Consider the following 20,122-nt stretch of genomic DNA (forward strand, 5'->3'; position numbering starts at 1 on the left):
ACGCGGGAGGTTTTGAAAGAGAGTTTTTAGAGTGAAAACTCAGCCTTCCTTCCACAAGTATTTATTGAATTATGCCATGTGGAGAGAAGAAAAAACCAAAAACAACTTGTCTAGTTTGGTAACGAACAGGTAATATATAATCTGCTAACCTCTAAAAATGTTGCATGGTTTTACTGAATTCACTCGGAAAATATTTTTAAATAACTATTATGTGCAAGTTATTTCACCAGGAACAGTATAGGATATATGCTGTGGTTCAGACATTTGTGGATCTTTGAAAATAAATGAATTTAATATTATTTCAGTTTAGTTTGAATATCAATTTGGATAATGTTCTTTCTTTTTTCAGCGGAGACAGGCTCCAACCCATGATTGCAAGGAAAGTGCTTTGCTGTTGAGCAACATTCCTGTTCTTCTAATAATATTCTTTTAGTACAATTTTTAAGTCAGCAAAATGAGGTGATTTCTTAAGATAAAAGATACAAAGAAATTGGGAACATTGGCGGAGGAGAATGGGCACTGGTAGAGGGATGGGTAAACGATTATTGTGTGATTGAAATATGAAAAATCCTAAGTTTCTAACTGTACCTCATGGTGATTCACTAATAAATTTTTTTTTTAAAAAAAGATACAAAGAAATATATTCTAGTGATAAGCATACAATAAACTTGATTTCCTCTCTCCAATTCCTGCTTTGAGCAATTTTCTAGAGAAAGTGGGTGATTGGGCAAGTCTTTCTAGAATGGGGAGTATTGATTTGGGTTAGGTGGGTTCTGGATTGTGGTCCATTGAGACATGGGAAACTATAGCACCAATGTGAGAGAACTCTATCTCCTGTCCTTTAGAATTTACAGAAAGGAAGAAAACGTAAAGTTCTTAACTTTAGGTTGCCTGACAATAGTCTGCCTATTTCAGCACAGTGTGGGTTCATACAAACTGTAATATTATGACAGTACTTTAAAATTAACCTCAGTGATTCAATTTTTAAGGAACCTTAAAAATAAAATAAGCAACCTTCTATGACTAGATCTCCAAGGGAGTCAGTCTTTCCACATTGATTCTATTAGTGAACACTTTTGACTTATTTAAAATAAATTCTTGGACAGCACTTGAGAATGTGCTAGAATGTGCTAGAATCTGAAGATGCACAAATAAAAAAGATGTGCCAGTTTTCAAGGAGATAAACAGAATTTAAGTAAAATTAGATGTAGATAAATTCATTACAGAACCTACGAAGAAAAAAAAAAATTCCTTCGGGACAGTTCAACTCTAACACGGTAGCTAAACTGACACATTTCACGGATTACAAAATGATACATTGGATCTAAAGATTTAACATTGTCAGTGTCAACGGTGATCTCGCCGTTGTGATGCTTTTAGAGTAAAATCTACAAAAATAACACCGAAGAAACATGCTTGAATTCTCAGGAAATGACGGCTCTCCGCAGTCACCTGCGACTTTCCTGTAGGACTACAGAAGCCCAGCTTTGGTCTTACAAGGAACCGGCAGTTAGTTCAGATGCCCCAAGGCGAGGAATGCGCCCGCCGCAAATCTCTACCGGCTTTTTGCCCCTCCCACGTGGTTGTGGTCTTTTGGCAACTTGCCCCACCTCTCTCGCGATTCCGGGGAAGGTTCTAACGCCCTCTGGAGGCGTCCCCGGTGACGTCACGAGCGCGATTCGTGCTGGAGGACCAATCACGCGCCGGTATTTCGGGGAAAGCCCGGGGCGTCGGCGAGGCCGTGTGCGCGTGCGCGAGGCCTCCGCGTGGCTATATAAACATGGCTGTCGTGCCCGCGCGGCGGGGACGTGCGGAGCGCGTGTAGAGGGGCTTCGGGGCGCTCGGGCTTTGGAGTTTTCAAATTTCTGGCGGGGGAAATCGCGGCGAGTTCAGACAGGGAGCGGGGAGCCGTAGGGACGCCCTCCCGGGGGCCGCGCCGCTGAGAGCTCTGCCGTTGCAGCGGGACCCGCGGCTGAGGCGACGCGCTGAGGCAGCGCACGTGTGAGCGCCCCCTGAGGAAAAAAAAAAAAGCGGCGAGCGGGGCGGGTCAGGTGTTGAAGCCGGCGCGGGTTGGAGGACGGTCCTGCGCTGGTCCCAGACTTGTGTGTTGGCGGCCCCCGCGCGTCCCTCCCTCGCGATGCTGTGGAGCTGGACCGGCCCTGGAGTCGGCTGCCGGTTGCCAAGTCTCCCCTCGCCTCTGCACCGCGCTCGGCAGCCCCGCCGCTGCCCCTGAATCGCCCGGGGGGATGCCCGCGGGCCTCCCGGAACCGGCCGGTGCCGCTGCCCCGGCCGTCGCGAGCGCCTCGGGGACCGTGAGCCGGGCCCCCGCCGGCCCGCTGCCCGTCCGGGTGGAGGGCGCCGCCGTGGCCCTGGGCGCCGTGACTAAGGCCCCCGCGAGTGTCTGCGCCGAGCCCGCGCCCTCGCAGCCCCTGCGGGCCCCCGTGGGGACCATGGTGACCCAAGTGGCGCCGGGCAGTGCTCTTCCTAAACTGGGCAGTAGCCCCGGGCTCCCCGCTCCTCAGATAGTCACCGTGAAAGCCCCCAACACCACAATCCAGTTGCCTGCTAGTTTGCAGCTTCCTCCAGGTACGTTGCTCGCCTCTCGGGGCTTCTCTGGACGAGCCCTCGGCGGCCGCGGCTCTGCCCACCCCCCACCCCCCCACCAGCAGCACCCCGGAGCCGAGAAGGCCCGTCAGAAACTTGACTGCGGAATCGAGCTTCGGAGCCGCCGTTCCTTGGTCGCTCGCTTTGGGTCACAAATCGCCTACTGTCCTTCCATTTTTTTTTTTTTTTTAATGGTTAAGCAAGGAATCTCCTTCCCCTCCCCGCCCTCAGCGACCACCGTGCGCTGGAGATCCTAGGAGGTACTGGCCCCCTAGGTGGGGGGAAAACGGGAGGTTGGGAAACGCTCGGTTTTACGCGGAGAACGGACTGATGTATAAACACCCACACGGTTAATTAATGACTGGAGGGCGGGGGGGGGGGGGAGGACACACACACACACACACACACACACACACACACACACGACGATTGTGTTTGTTTCAGAGGTTTTCTCTCAGGAAGAAGCTTCCCTGAGAGAGAACCGAAAAAAGTTGGCAGCTCTCGGGCCGGGAGGGGATGCTGCTGGCTGCCCGGACCATCTGCGCGAGGGCGCCCACGCGGGCACGGTCACTTTCACTGAGGAGAATCCCGCGCTGGGTGCTCGTGCTGGCGTGGCAAATTGATGGGAGCCCGAGAATTGATGGTTAGCTTTGAAAGGGAATGAGTGAATTGCTACAGCTGCGTGGGGGGCGGGTGGGGGGGGGGGAGGCGGCAGCTTGGTAGAGCAAACCCCGGGTTTGCTCTGTTGGGGCGGTTCGCTGTGATTTCCACAGGGTTTTGCTTGATGATCGTTTCCGTGTACAGGCTCGCAGCCCGTTTTAAATTGTCATTCGGCATACGTGCTTGGGAAGTAGTTTTGAAGGTGTTTGAATGAAATGAGCGCACCCCCAATTTGTTTACTAGGAAATTCTAGGCAAGTCGAGTGAAGTGTTTTAGAAAGTTTTTAAAAGTCTGTTACTAGAAAAGCTGCAAGCAGTGGAGAGTGAAAACCCAGCGGAGGCGGAACTGGGTACTTTGTAATACAGTTTAAATCTTTTTTTTTTTTTCAATGGTTATAATGGATCGGTTAAGAGCAAAAACAAAAAGAATGTGCCTAAGGTGATTTGCTCAATGCTGGGCCCACCGAGGTGTCAGAGGGATTTGAATTCAGGCCTTTTCTTAACCACAGCAGGATACTTACCCATTCTTAATTTCGTGCAGTAGACCTCATAGAATGCTAAGACTTTTAGAACCTGATCTTTCATTTTATATGTCAGGGAACCGAAACTGAAACTTGCCTCAGCCGCACCAAGTTTTATACTGCTTGTGATGGAGAAACTCCTCCAAAAAAGACTGACGGTGACAGTTGCCTTCAGGAATTGTAGAGATCGTGGGGAAGATGCTTTGAGGGTGTTCTGGCAATTTCTGCTGATGGGTGGCTGAAGAACATACTAACACGTGTGCTTTTATTGCTGGAAGGATGCTCAGTTATTGGAGGACTGAATAGAAACACTGATTAAAGTGACTTTTTAAAGGAAGGTGATGCCAGTGCCACAGATAGTACAACTGATTGGGAGTTTGCCTTGCATGTGGCCCACCCCTTATGGTTTTCCACCCTCTAGGAGTGATCTCTAAGCGTTGAGTCAGGAGTAAGCCCAGAACACTGCGTGATGTGGTCCCAAAATAAAAAAAAACTAAATAAAAATTTAAAAGGTTATGAGCTTTTTGCCATTTCCTTTGTATACTAAAGATTAGCAGTTGATTATACAGGGATACTTAAATTGTATAGAAATCAGCTCTCCCTTTTTCAAGGCTATGAATATTTAATTCAAGAAAAGTTTTTTCATTGGAGGGGGGGGGTGTTGGTACCATATTCAGTGGTGCTCCAGGGTCACATCTGGCAGTACCCTAGTTTGTCAGCAGGCATGGTAAGTGCCTTAACGCCTTTCTCCAGCTCCATTGATGAATAACTTAAGTGATTTTCTTTTTGCTTAATAAATATCTTAATGAAGGGCCAGAGTGATGAGTGATAGTACAGAGGATCAGGTGCCTGCCTTGCACGCTGCCCACCTGGGTTTAATTCCTGGTACCCCATGGTTCCTTGAACCTGCTAGGAATGATCCTTGAGTACAGAAATAGGAGTAAGTCCTGAGCAACACTGAATGTGGTCCAAAAACCAAACAAAAATTTCCTTAATTAAAAAAACTATTTCATGTACCACAGGTTTTTCTACCGAGAAGGGCTATGGGTTATATGTTTTTCTAGAGAACTTTTTCTAGAGAAAAGGGCCTGGAAATAAGGGAAAGCATTGTGAGAGAATGGAAGAAACTATAGTTAAGCTCTGAAATTATTTTTTAAAATTTTATTGATTTATTTTTGTTTTGAGGCCACACCTGGTGGAACTCAGGGCTACTCCTGGTTCTGCATTCAGGGATCACTCCTGGCAACTTTGGTACCATATGGGATGCCAGGGATGGAACCCTGATTGGTAGCATATAAGGCAGTGCCCTACCTGCTGTACTATTGCTCCAGCCCTGAAGTTATTTTTATGTTGAGTAATTGCTTTGATTTTTCTCTCCTCACCCTCTCTCCCTCTCCCTCCCTCCCTTCCCCTCTCTCTCTCTCTTTTTCTTGCTCATTTGCTCTCTTGGTTTTGGGGCCACTCCTGCAGTGCTCAGAGCTTACTACTGACTCTGCTCATTGATCATTTATTGCAGGCTTGGGAACTATACGGGATGCCGGGGATCAAACCTGGGTCTTGTGCAAGGTGAACACCCTATCTATTGTACTATTGCTGCAGCCCTGTTTTCTGTTTTTATAGATGTGGAAATTTGAGGCAGACCATGGTTTGCTCTTTTTTTTTTCCCTTTTCTTTTGATATTCATTGTCTCTTCTGTCATTTATTTGAGCAAGGATTTGGTTTCTTTCATGTCATAAAAGAATCTGCTAAGTTCTTTTAATGGTCATGCTATACAGAAGTTTGTCAAAGTGAAATATTTGATGTTCTTTTTCATTAATTCCTTCATGTATAGAATTTGTATCTTTCCCAAATTCCTCAATCAGCCCCTTGTTTCCAAGCCCAGCCCTTATAAAAATGGCAGTACCTAATCATTAGCTTTTATGTCGCTCTATGAAATGAGAGGCTATTTTTTCCCCCCAGTGTTTACCATATGCTGTAAGCGGTTTGGATTTTAAAGATGGCGAGTATCAATAGCAGTGTAGGAGATTGTCAATAATGCTGATCTTTGGATAATCATGCCTTGGGAAAAAGTGCTGGCAGACCTTTCATGCTGTTCTTTCTCAAGGATAGGTTAGGTACTTCTGTTGCTTATTCCCAATTTTATAACTAAACCATCTTAGTTCTCAGAGTGTTCATTTTTGTTTTGTTTTTGGGCCGTACTCAGTGGTTCTCAGGGCTGCTCCTGGCTCAGTGCTGGGGACAGGATAGAGTGTCACTCCTTGTGGTGTGATGTGATGTCAAGGATAGAACTTGGGCCTCTGGTATGCAAAGTATAAGCTCACCCTGTTGAGCTTTTTTCAGCCCAGACTGCTCCATTTTGATCACTAGTTTTACAAGGTAAGACTCTGGCAGACTTTATTAATCCCAGGGCTTAGTAAGATTGGTTGACTCAGAGAAGGCACTTAAGTATTTGAAAGCATCCATAACAATGGTATATGGAGTTTAGGCACAATAGAGTTTCAGTTTATAGGGGATTCCAGGAGTCATTACTCATCATGTGTTGAATTTTGTTTTGCTATTAAATTGAGGTAACATAGAACCAGAAAGATAGTTAAAAAAGGGTTGAGTGTATGTTTTGCATGTGGGAAACCTGGGTTGATCCCTAGTACTGTATACCCCCTGCAGGTATGCAGCAACACTTGAGTCCAAAGTGGGGAGTAGCCCCTCAGCACCACTAGGTATGTCTAGTCTATTTTTTCAAACAAAAAAATTGAGATAGTTTTAGTTTCAGGTGTAGTTTCTCACCTCAGTAACTGTCAGTCCATAATTTTAGTTTAGTATTTGGGTCCCACTTGACCATGCTCAGGGTTCCTTCCTGGTAATGCTCTCAAGGGGCCCTGTGAAGGTAGGGATGAACCCAGCCTTTCACATTTAGTGCATAGAGTACAAAGTATACACTCTATCCATTTCAGCTATTTCTCAAACCCCCCCCCCCCACTTTGTTTTCTAAAATTGTAACTGAGGCTTGCTCTTCAAGCCCCTGTTTTCCCTTGAACAGGTATTTCACTTGCTTGTCTCTGTTTCTTTATTTCCACCCTGGAGATGCCTGTATTCTCTCTTGAACACATACTTCTCTCTTTTTCTTTCCTTGATCTTTCTAAATAAGTTAGAATAAAAAATGATCTTGCTTTATTCCTCCCCCCACCCCTTGTGGCTGAATAGTATTCCATTATACATCTATTACTGCATTTTCGCAGGGGTTCGATGGGGGTTGTTATTTGGGCCATGCCCGGAAAATGGCTCTGTACTCAGGAATCACTCCTGGAAGGCTTGGGGGACATATGAGATGTTAGAATTGAATCCAGGTTGACTGTGTGCAAGGTAAATACCCTGTCTGGTGTACTATTGCTCAAGCTCAGTATTGTTGCATTTGTTTATCTGTTCTCAGACACTTGGGTTGTTTCTGTATCTTGACTATTACCAAGAAACATAGGGGTGGTGCATGTATGTTTCAACTAGTATTTTCATAGTTGTGGGGGAAATACCCAGGAATAGGATTATTGGATCAAGTGTTCTATTTTTCATTTGTTGAGGAACCTCCTTATTTTCCATAGTGACAGCAACAATTTACATTTATTTTATTTATATTCCTACCAGTAGTGAGGGAGGGTTCCTTCTTCTCTACATTTCATCAACACTTACTAGTAAGGCCCTCCCGTTGATCGTCGATTTGCTCGAGCGGGCCCAGTAACATTGGGCCCAGTCTCCATTGGAGACTTTGTTGTTACTGTGTTTGGCATATCAAATACTCTCGGTGGCTTGCCGGGCTCTCCAAGAGGGGCGGAGGAATCAAACTCGGGTCGGCCATGTTGGCCGCTTGTAAAGCGAACGCCCTACCGCTGTGCTGTCGCTCCACTTACTATGGGTCTTTTTTTTTTTTTTAAGAAGTTTTGGGGCCATACCTGAAGTGTGTAGGGGCTACTCTTGATTCTGTGCTTCAAGCTGCCTCCAGGCTCATGCTCTGGTCACTCCCAGCAGTGCTCAGTGGGCCACACTATTGGAATCCAGGCCTCATATACAAAGCATGTGCTTTGCCCCTTTACTCTCTCTCCAGTCTCAACAACAGTAATTGTTTCTTGGCTTTTTGATAATAGAACCAGTGAGAGGTGAAATCTCATGGGTTTGATTTATTCTCTTACTGTTTCAATATATAGAACATTTTATGTGCCTGTTGGCCAACTGTATTTCTTTGGGAAACTATCTTCAGATCCTCTTTTTATTTTGTAATCTGGTAATTTTGTTATTATTGAGTTTTATGAATTTATTTACTTTCTTGCAATTTGGGTGCTGCACCTGCTCTGTACTCAGGGATCACTCCTGGTACACTCAGGGAACCTTATTGGGGGTGCAAGGGATTGAAAAGATCAGCTGTATGAAAGGTAAGTGCCTTATCTACTATTATTTCTCAGGCCCTTATTTTGTATATTAACCCTTTGGCTACTGTGTATCTACAATATATTCCAATCAATGGGCTACCTTTTTTGACTTTTGGGGGACTGGGGTGGGTAGGAAGTCTCAAAGCTCAAGGAACTTCAGCCATACTGGGGACAGGCTAGAGATGCAGTACTGGGGATCAAAATATGGGTCCAGGCACTTAACAATCAGCCCCTAACTGCTGGCCTTCCCCAGTCCTGCCTTTTTACTTTTACAATGATAACTTAAGCTGTTTAGAACCTTTATAGTTTGATGTAATCCACTTTGTTTTTATTTTGTTTTTCTTGCTTTTGGAGGTAAATTCATAGAGACTATGCCAAAAAGATTATCACCTAAGGTTTCTAGTGTGTATTTTATGGCTTCAGGTCTTAATTATGTTTAATCCATTTTGAATTAATTTTAGTCATTATGGAAGATAGTGGGTAGAGTCATGCTTTTACATCTAACTGCCCAGTTCTCCCATTGCTATTTATTGTAGATACTCTCCTTTGTCAGTGGTATGGTTTTGACCTCTTTATCACAACTTAGCTGTCCTGTGTTTGTGTTGTTTTATTTCTTGGTTTTCCATTTCACTGGTCTCTGTTTTAATTCTAAAACCATTTGATTATGATCACTGTCACTTTGTAGTACAGTTTATTTAAGACAGGTCAAGTTTGGGACTAAACCTGGTAGTGCTCAGAGTCCATTCCTGGGTATGTGCTCAGGGACTACTCCAAGTGATGCTTGGGGGACTGTATGCAGTGTTGGGGTTGAATTGGGGTTGGCTGCATGAAACTTTCATGTCCCCTGTACTGTGTCTTCTGCCTCATATTTGTGATTTTCCCAGTTCTTAACTTTGAAATGTCTGTTGCATTTCCTTATGACTTCTTCAATTTCTTTCAACAGTGTCATAGTTTTTAATGTTTCCATCCTTCATTTCCTTGTTTATTCCTAGATATTCTTTTGATGAACTCATAATATTTAAATAATTTCTTTTTCTGCTAATTTTTTTGTATATAGATTTTTTACTTATTTTCATATAGGTTGCATGTTTGCAGATTTATGTTTACTGTTGTTCTGTTTTGTTTTTGTTTTTGTGCTACCTGGTTTCTCTCAGTTCTGACATCTGGTCAGCTCTCAGGAATCACACCTGGAGGTGTTTGGGGGACCTTATGGGATGCTGGGAATTGAACCTGGGTCCGCCTTGTGCAAGGCAGTGCCGTACCTGCTGTACCATAGTTCTGGCCTCTGTTTATTAGTTTTTGTAACTTTAAATTTTATTATTTCTAAGGGTTTTTCTTTTTTGTGTGGAGTCATCTAAGGTTTTGTATATGTAATAGTCATTGAGTTTCATTTTAATGTCTGCTTGCAAGAGTAGTATAAGTTCTTGATTTTTTTTTTAACTGTATACCTGGCCTGAGAGGCATGGGTATGACTCTGATTCAAGTCCTGGTACCAGGTATGGTCCCTAGTGCCACCAGGGGTGTGCCACCCCCTCTACCCCCAACCTCTAGTTAAGTTTTGGTTCCTTTTGGGGTTTTTTTTTTGAGATAATTGTTTGAGATTTATCTAACCCCAAGAAGCCCCTTCTTTTCTCCTTGTCTTTTTATCCTAGTAAACTCGATACATGACTTAGCTTTATCTATCATGAAATTTACCAGTTTTCTTTTAATTTTCCCTTTGTATTTTAGACCACCCCGAGCCTTGAAATAACATTAGTTCTTCTAGGGATATATCAGAGCTGGGACCAGGATTGTGGTATGTTGTGAAAGATAGTCCCTGTTTTAGGAATAGTGTACTGGTCATGGTTAATAGGGTCTGGAATTCCCAGCTTGGAATTTTCATTTTATGTAAGAGCTGTGAGAGTGAGGCGCAGTGTGCCATTTCTGAGGTAGAATTTTTTTCCTTATGAATAGAAGTCTGAATTGTCTTTGAAATTAGGCTCAAATTTGCCCTCTGCAGTCTATAGCTTGGGTTGGGAGAGATGAGATCCTGGTGGCCAGCACATCCCAGGAAGATATATTTTTCAACTGGCTTCTTAGGAGAGGAGGCTTTTGTGTTGAATACACTTCACTGCCTGTAGTGGAGCTTATGCTGAACAGAGAAAAGAGAGGGAGTGAATGGCCTCTTGGTTTAGATGTGAATGTCACCGAAGTTTTGCTGTAAAATGTATTTTAGTAGATTCTCTTTAATAATTGTGTAGCACTGTAGCACTGTCCTCCCATTGTTCATCGATTTGCTCGAGTGGGCCCAGTAATGTCTCCATTGTGAGACTTGTTGTTACTGTGTTTGGCATATCGAATATGTCACAGGTAGCTTGCCAGCCTTTGCTGTGTGGGCCAGATACTCTCAGTAGCTTGCCGGGCTCTCCAAGAGGGGCAGAGGAATCGAATCCAGGTCAGCCGAGTCGGCCGTGTGCAAGGCAAATGCCCTACCACTGTGCTATCGCTCCAGCCCAAGGCAGAAGTAAGGAGGATTTATTTTTCTGCTTATTTTGCACTGTGCTATTTGTTTTTGCTTTCATCTAACTTTAGACATGCAAAAATAATCACATATTCTAGTTTGCAAAGATCTTGATATACAATATAATGATTAATACTGTCCTTTGCATTTCAAAGTATCTCATTCTCACTAGTAAACAGCTGTATATTCTGCTAGCTGAAATCTGGACTCAACATACAGGATTTAGAATTAAGTGAAATAAAAAGCTAAAATTATGGAGAGCTAGAACAAGGGTTTAAGCATTTGTTTTCCACACAGCCAACTCCAGTTTAATCTCTGGCATCACATGTTGTTGGTTCTGGAAGCACTGTCAGGAGTGAGTCCTGAGCACAGAACCAGAAGTAAACTCAGAGCATTGATTTTGACCCCAAAACAAAACAACAACAACAAAGAAAAAAAATGAAGCTGTAACAGATACTATCAGAGAAAAACTAGATATACAAGATGTATTATAAACAGTGTATCTGTTTTAACTGATTCAAACTTGCAATGAGATAAATTAAAAATATGGCATTACAATTTTGCAGCTCAATCCAATTGCATCATTACCTTTTAATATAAGTACAAACATTTTATGCATATTTTCTTTTCCAAATGTTTCTTCTACTGTTTTCATTAGCATTGTTCAAGTTCATAAATTACCTAGCATGTTCCCCTCCTTTTTGTATGAAATAAATATTTGGAATTTTTAAAGCATCAGACAACCACACACACACACACACACACACACACACACAGAGATGAACAAAAAGAAAAATTTAAAGCAATGGTTTTTCACAATATACCATTTTATTTTTTTAAATTTGCATTTTAATAAGCTTCATGGAGAAGCCAAAGCTAATTTCCCAAAAAGAAAAAAGAAAGGAAAATTTTTGGACATGCCAGTTAGTCCCAGTATAGTCTAAGGAAAAGTATTAATTGTGTAGTAAGTTTTCTTTTGTTGTTGTTGGAGGACCATACCTGGTGATGCTCAGGCTCTGTACTCAGGAACAATTCCTTGCATTGCTTGTGGGACTATATGGGATGCTGGGGATTGAACCCAAATTGGCCACGTGCAGGGCAAGTGCCGTACCCACTGTACTATTTTTTCAGCCTCACATAGTAATTTTTATGTGAATGGGACAGTTTCTGAAGACTTGAACTGGTGGTTTCTAAAAGTAATTTTTATCAGTTATACTTGTTTTGATAAGTAAAGGTTTTGTTGAGCTTTTTACATTATCATTCTGAAAATAATATTATTAATATTGATTCAACTATGAATTCTTTTGTTTGTGCCTTCTGCTGACGAGCAAGAACTCGGTTAGAGGGTATGCAACTGGAAATAAATTTGGCACAATTACATAAAGTTGAGTAAAACACTTATACTAAATTATACTAATATATCACGATGTTCAAGTTTCTGCTGCTACACTTTTTTTTGGTTTATTTTTGGGTCACAACTGGCAGGACTCAGGACTTATTCCTGATAGGTTCAGGGAAACATGGTATGTTGGGGATTGAACTCAGGTTGGCCGCATGCAAGGCAAATACCCTACCAACTGTACCGTCCAGCTCATGCTTCACTCTTTACTAACATTTCATAATTGCCACAAGACTTAGTAGTCTGTGCTTGTGTAGTTAATAGAAAGCCATATCTCTGTACTCGTCTACCATTGGCATCTCTGTTTTTATTTTTTTTTTCCTGTGATAGGGATTGAACCCATGGTCTCAAATAGTATGTGCTCTACCATAGTCAAATCCCCATCTTCTGTTTCTGTTGTGCATTTTTTTTTTTTTGAGAGGTTACAACTGGCAGTGCTCAGGGCTTACTCCTGCTCTGGGGACCATACAGTTGCTGGGTATTGAACCCATATCAACTGTGTGAGGCAAGTGCCCTACCCACTGTACTGTCACTCAGCTCCACTGTTGTGCATTTTTGATACTTATCTTTTGAGTATACATAGAATATAATATTTCTACCGTTTTTGATTTATCTTTTTACCTGGTGACATCTTTTGCTAAAGAAATGTCCTTTTAATGTAGTTGGTTGTATCAAGAAATTCTTGTGTTAAGAAATTATTTTATGTCCCAGATTTAGAAAGAATTTTCTACATTATCTACGAATTTAAATGTTTGAAGTAGTTTTCCCTTTTGTATCCTTAATGCCCTCACTTTTTTTTTTTGCTGCAAAGCTTTTTATTTTTTTATGTAGATTACCATTTGACCTAGCCCAAAGCTACTGAGATTTCTCTTTTCTTCCCCAACCTGTCTGTAGTATCTGTTAGAAATATTTGCTATGACACATTTATATCAGTTTATTTTGAGATTCTTTGTTCCACTGATTTTTTTTTTCTCATTACTGTACCATTTTACTTACTCTGCTTTATAAATAATGTGGTTATTAGGTAACTTGTTTTCCTTCAGGAATATCAACTTAGACATGTAATATTTTAAAAAACTTTGAAAACTTTTTTCCTGGTTCTTTTCATTGTTCTTTTCCTCGTACTTTTTTTCTTTTGAAGGTGAAAACATTTTCCCATATCTTATTTTATAATAGCCATGGAAGTTAGAATCTACTAATCACTTTTTAGAGAATTTTTAATGTTGAAGGAAATGGAAAAAGAAAATATGGTGCTTATGTGTGTGTTTTCAAAAGGCCGGCAGCACTCTCTCTCTTGCCACCTGCGTTCAGGTGGTCTTGGGCCGCTTCCCCCGCCCTGGGGAGGCAATAGGTAGGAGAAGGAAGGAAGGACCGAGGCTGGTCGGTATCAATTGGAGTTTATTCCAATCTCCAATCCCCTTCTGCTTCTCTCTCCCGAGTCCCCTCTTATTCTCCCTCTTGCTCCCCCCTCATTCTCCATCCCGCCTCTGGATCTGACTCTGCCCCCTCCACTCTTAAAGTCTTAATTTACATAGCAATCACATAGGGTGATTACACAAAGGTGAGTTGAACATTAACAAATCAACAAAGACAGCTCCTCCAGGAGATTAACTCAAGGATAAAGTCTCATCTAAAGAGATTACTCCAGATTACTAGGAGATCCGCTCAAGGGTGGGATCCCTACGAGGGTGTGTTCTTTCCTCAGCTAGTAATCCACTTAAATAGTTGTAGTAAATCTACTTTTAATATTTCTAGCAGTATCATTTTGTATGAGCACAGTAAGAGATTAAAAATTTATAGTTTGGTTCTTCCTGAGGACATCTCACTATATATTCCAGACCACAGTCCTCAGGCCAGTTTAGTCTTCCTAACCCCAGCAGGGTCCTAGTCTTTTGGATCAGGATAGCATTTGTCCATGATCATGCCCTCAACTAATAGTTGTGTTTGGCCTCGCCTATTTTGATGCCAGGGTAGCTCACAACTTGCCTTGAGTCCATTCAGTCCCTCATCGGGACCCTGCTTTTGGGATGCTAGGAACTAAGGGCAACTGAGTCGAGAAAGCAGATGCCCAGGAGTAAATATAATTTGGAGTCAATCAACTCCCAAGTTACAAAGCATAATGTTAACTGTCTTCCTGTATCCATACAGAAAGGATATTGCTTTAAGGTAAACTATGTAAAAGACATAACTTACAAGTTCAGTGTCCTTAGAAGGATGTGATCTTACAAATTAACAGAATCTGATTAGGGGAAAAGGTGATTAACTGGTTGGGGAGGAGAGCACAGAGAAAAGTTTAAAGATAAACACAGAAGAATGGGAGTGACTAGGGAGCACTGTGATGGGTGTAAACCGATAAACCTAAACTCCCTGTGGCAAGGGAGAAAGGACAAACCAGTATTATTCTACACTTATGCTTCCTTTATTAGCTCAGAGGTTAACTTTTTTTCCTCTTTTAATTACAGGAACAGTTTTAATAAAAAGTAACAGTGGTCAGTTGATGTTGGTATCTCCTCAGCAAGCTGTAACAAGAAATGAGACAGCAAGTAACATAACTTCAAGGCCAGCTGTACCAACAAATACTCAAACAGTCAAAATCTGTACAGTGCCGGTAATGAACCTTAGTTTTGTTCCATTTTCTTAGCTTTGTAGTTACTATTTCTGTATAATCAAAGAAATAATCCCACTCAGCTTTATGAATTAAGTCACCTTTAAAAAAATAAGTAAAATTGATCAGCATGTTTGGTTTTGCCATTTGGTAGGTGCTAAACTAATAAAATAATGAAAATGCAGTTTTCATGGTCAGATATTTTATAATTCTATGGAACGTTCGGAAGAATAGTTGCATCTCTGAATGGAAAAAAAACTAACCATTCAGCTCTATAATTTTATATCCATAATCTTTCTAGGTATCTGAAGTATATTTTATGTGCCTGAAGTCTTACTAACATCTTTTTGTGCTTACACAGAAAGTACTGAATGTTTTATAACATTTTCTTGCTGAGTCAGGCTCATCCTCATGAAAGGCTGTTTTCTGTGATACTGCTCTGTGTTAGCATTTAGTATTCTGTGATACTATTCTTTGCCAGTTCTTCCTCTCTATTTGATGTTGTCTTAATTTGATTCTAGGTTCTCAGTCATTCATTTTCTCTATTATATCATGGTTCTTTTTGGTAAGAGTTAGGACAGTGACTGGAGCATATGTCTATCATGTTTCTAACCTGGGTTTGACCTATGCCCACATGTTCTGAGAATTGCCAGGTATGGGTGTGGAAGCCCCCTGAACACTGTTCGGATGACCCTGGTGGTCCTGGCACTGCAGGTCTCAAGTAGTACTGGATCTTCAGACTCTAGCATTGAACTGCTGCCTCTGGGCTCCCGGAGTCCACCCTCCCTTAATAAAAATGCTTCTTTTTATAGTTTGCTTTATCTCACTGCTGTGGATTAAGAAGATAAGGTTAATAGATTTTTTGTTTATAATTTGATATTGGGCTGGAGCGATAGCACAGCGGTAGGGCATTTACCTTGCACGCAGCCAACATGGCCGACCCGAGTTTGATTCCTCCACCCCTCCCGGAGAGCCTGGCAAGCTACCGAGAGTATCTTGCCTGCATGGCAAAGCCTGGCAAGCTCCCCGTGATGTATTCGGTATGCCAAACACAGTAACAAGAAGTCTCACGATGGAGACGTTACTGGGCCCGCTCGAGCAAATCGATGAACAACGGGAGGACCGTAATCCGTGATTTGATATTAAACAAAAATATTTATGTTTTGGTGTGAGCAAAAGGAATATGATGTGTCAGCTGGTCTATTTACCAGCTAGGTTTATATTAGGGAATATGCATAGAATCTATAAGGTTATGAAGCCTTTTATAACAGAACTTTACTCTGATAAAGTGCTTAAATGTTCCTCATAATGATTTAACTTTAATAATATTGATGACATATTTTTCAATATTTAATAATATTGACAATGTTATTTTCATCCCTACCTGCAGAATTCTGGTTCACAAGTAATCAAGAAAGTAGCAGTGGCACCTGTTAACAAATTGTCACAAATAGGAACTACTGTGGTAACTACTGTTCCAAAGTCTTCCTCAGTTCAGGTAAGTTGTGACTTGAGTTGTGGCTATGCATTCATTGGTTATTTCATCTTTCTCTGTTATTTAGTCATTTCAGATGTATATGTTGCTAACTATGTGATACTGAAATATCTCGATCACAACCATCCTGTTGTTTGTCGATTGCCTTGAGCAGGCCCCAGTAACGTCTCCTTCGTCCTAGCCCTGAGATTTTTTAAAAAGTGCCATATTCAAGGGTCTTTCAGGGTTAGGAGAATGAGACCCATCGTTGTTACTGGTATTTGGCATATTGGTTACGCCACGGGGAGTTTGCCAGACTCTTCCGTGTGGGCAGGTTACATTTGGTAGCCTGCCAGTTTGTCCAAAGTAGGAATGAGATAATAAGATGTCACGTGGCCATGAATGGGAGCTGGGTTTTATAGCTCTGGGTCGTGGCCATCACTAATATATGATGACATTATTAAATTGGAAACTGTTGAAAATATGGAGATAGCAGGATAAACATAGTACATATTCCTGAAATCCTAAAGTTTTACTTGAATATTTTGAGTAATACTGATATATCCAATACCAAAGTATCTCAGTGTCTAGAAGCAGGTGCTGTGACTGAATTTTTGGTGGATGTGATACTTATTTAAGAATTGATACCTCTGGAAGGGACAGAGTAAATAAGTTTTTGAACTTAATGTAGTCCCAATAAAACTTCAGCCAATCCGGTGAAGAATTAGAAAGAAATATGACCAGTCAGAGGCCAGGGAGATAACTCAGAGGCCAGGGAGATAATTCAGGGTTACGGAGATTTTCATGTAAAGGTCCTGAGTTTGATTCCTGGCACCATATTTCTATCATACCACCACTAACACCTTTGAGTACTGCTGGGTGTAGCCCTTGTGGCTCTCAGCATGCTAGACCTAAATAGTGCTTTTTCACTGGACCTATCTCTACCACATGAAAGAAAAATTATGGCATGTCTGAGTTACCCTGTTTTGTAACAATATAGTTGACAAGGCCTTAATTCCTTCCCTGTGGTTAGAATTAGTTGGGATTCTCGAGGGACTATTAACTCATGGGTTAGGTAATTCTCTGAGGCAAACCCTGAAGGAACTGACAACTGGAAGTGTCTAGTAGCATTCCCAGCAGTTAGGTCTCATAGATTTTGCCCTGTGATGGTATGTAAGTCTATTTCTTTCAATGCTGGTAATTGGCTTCCTTGAAGGCCAGTTCTTCTAGGGTTATAGTGGGTTTCTTCCTCGAGGAAACAAAGAAGAGGATATTAATAAAGTTAAATTGAAGTTGATACTCATTGTCACTCTCCTTCAGTATGCATTCAATAGCGCTGTATGTTAATTCCCAACTCTTAATCTCGATCTGCTGGAGTGATAGCACAGCGGGTAGGGCGTTCGCCTTACAAGCGGCCAACATGGCCGACCCGAGTTCGATTCCTCCGCCCCTCTCGGAGAGCCCGGCAAGCTACCGAGAGTATTCGATATGCCAGACACAGTAACAACAAAGTCTCCAATGGAGACGTTACTGGGCCCGCTCGAGCAAATCGACGATCGACGGGAGGGCCTTTACCTTTACCTTTACCTTTACCTTTTAATCTCGATAGTTTAAGAGGTCATGAAGGCCATGACTAGACCTTCTTCCCTGAGGTATTGTATTTGACCTATTGGGAACATAAGTACCATATTTAATTTTTTATAACTCCATGACCGAGTCATGGAAGATAGAAGATGGAATTCCAGCTATAAAAATGTTGCATCTGAGTTTACACTCTACCTTGACCTTCTGCAACCTATTGTGATATTTCCTAGGCTAGCAGTTTCTGGGTCAACCTTTTCAACCTTCTTATACCAGCAGTTTTCTGGATACTGCTCCATAGACCCATATTTATAACCACTAGTTTTCAGCCTTTCTACACTTATAGCCTGGCAGTGTACAAAACCATTGCCCTACCTGGTACAGTCAGTAGATGATTTGGTCATGCAACACTCGTAGACTTTCTTTGCCATATGGAGAATGTGTTTTCTGAAGCATATTATGTGAAACTGGTAGACTGAAGCCCTCTATTGGTGTACCAAAATATATTTAGTTACAGCCCTCTCATTCTTATTCTCTAGCAAAGATGACGAGCAATAAAAACAGATTTTCATGGTTATTGTTTTCCCTCTAATAGTGGCTACCAGTTAAACACTTAATCTTCTTGATACTTTCTTTTTAATGTAGGAGTACTGCTATTTATTCAGCCATTTATTAAGCTGATTAAAGTGGACATGAACTCCATATATTAATTTAATATTCAATTAATTTATTTTATATTTTAATATTAATTTATTCACGATGACGACGACCATCCTGTTATTTGTCGATTGCCTCGAGCAGGCCTCAGTAACGTCTCCTTCGTCCTAGCCCTGAGATTTTTTTAAAAAGTGCCATATTCAAGGCTCTTTTAGAGTTAGGAGAATGAGACCCATCATTGTTACTGGTATTTGGCATATTGGGTATGCCACGGGGAGTTTGCCAGACTCTGCCATGTGGGCAGGTTACATTCGGTAGCCTGCCAGTTTGTCCAAAGTAGGAATGAGATAATAAGATGTAGGAACGGGGGCAGGAGACTCTGCAATTATTTAAATAATTAATAAAATTAATTGAATAATCCATGAGATAGACCATTACCAAAGCTGTCATAATGGGGTTTTACCCATCCCTCCACCAGTGTCCACGTCTCACCACCAATGTCCTTTTCCCCCACCCTCCCACCCCTGACCTCCCTCTATGAGAGGCACTTTCTCTCTCTCTCTCTCTCTCTCTCCCCATCTCCCTCCTCCCCCCTCCTTTTCCTTTTGTGCATTATGGTATGTAATACAGGTGCTAAGAGGTCATCGTGTTTGTTCAGGGCATTCAGTAATTTTGTCAGGACAATAAGACTAGAGTAGCTTTTTAACAGGGTGGCTGGCAGTTTTGTGGTGTGGATGTGACTGCTGAGGCTCCCGAAGTACAGGGAGTGATTGGGAGGAGGTTGCCCATCCCAACCTGGAGAAAGCCTGGAGATTTCAGTCACAAAACCCGCATGCCTGAATTTTCAGTAGATTATATCTCAGTGAGGTCCATTTTGAGATGGTGGAGTCAGTCTGGGGGTATGTTGGCAATTTCGGATTGTGGAAGCAAGTGCCTGTGGGGGGGCTCTGCTTGGGTGGGCTTGAGGCCAACCTGCCCCCATCTGATTTACCCCACTCTATTCAGACATACAGGGGTCTGAGATTAACTATGGCTTTTGATCTCTTCCAAGATTTACTTATGGGTCTCTGGAGCAAGACCAGTAGAAGAACCTACATAGTGGGCCTGTCCTGAGACAGTGGAGTCAGTGGGGGAATGTGGCGATTTTAGATTGTGGAAACAAGTTGCTGCTGGGAGCTCTGCTTGGGTGGGAATCAGGCTAATCCACCCCCCTCTAAGTTACTCCATTCTGTTCAGCCTTGTGTGGGTCCAAGATTAACAGTGGGTTTTAATCTCTTTCCAGATTTATTTCTGGGTCTCTGAAATACTGCTGATAAATGAGCTTGTATAGCTGAGCCAGAGGTGGTTTGTGGGTGTGGCTCCCACATACCTTACTTTTGGCCATTTAATTTCTTAGGAAGCTTGATTCCAAGTTGTTGGGGTTCGACCAAAGGTACAGTGACAATTTTTGGGTATCAGATATCAGCCCGAAGCCACCATTACGCTGCTGATACCCTCACCCTGCAGGTACAGATTGACTTGCTGGCAGCATATCCCCCTGTTTTTCACACTTTTAAAATGCTTTATACCTATTGAATTTTGTTTTTGTGACTGCTTTATAAGAAAGTATTGCCTCCATGTTATATATATGAAAATAAATATGGACAGGCTGAGAAACCTGAATGGTTTTGTCAGTATTTGGGGTAATTTTGTAAATCTATGTGATTT

The 20,122-nt window shown here is 42.0% G+C and overlaps 1 protein-coding gene across 1 annotated transcript in view; it reads left to right on the forward strand.

Annotated features, from left to right (window-relative positions):
- The first annotated feature begins 2,012 nt into the window (after window positions 1-2,012).
- Window positions 2,013-20,122, forward strand: part of TAF4B (TATA-box binding protein associated factor 4b) — a 121,363-nt gene continuing 103,253 nt past the window's right edge. The window contains exons 1-3 of the mRNA XM_056137900.1: window positions 2,013-2,586; window positions 14,561-14,706; window positions 16,094-16,201. Of these exons, the coding sequence (XP_055993875.1) occupies window positions 2,247-2,586; window positions 14,561-14,706; window positions 16,094-16,201 (594 nt within the window). The 5' untranslated portion in view covers window positions 2,013-2,246. The remainder of the gene's footprint in view (window positions 2,587-14,560; window positions 14,707-16,093; window positions 16,202-20,122) is intronic.

The sequence above is a fragment of the Sorex fumeus genome, unplaced genomic scaffold (assembly GCF_029834395.1).
Source record: "Sorex fumeus unplaced genomic scaffold, SorFum_2.1 ptg000128l, whole genome shotgun sequence".
Taxonomy (NCBI): Eukaryota; Metazoa; Chordata; class Mammalia; order Eulipotyphla; family Soricidae; genus Sorex; species Sorex fumeus.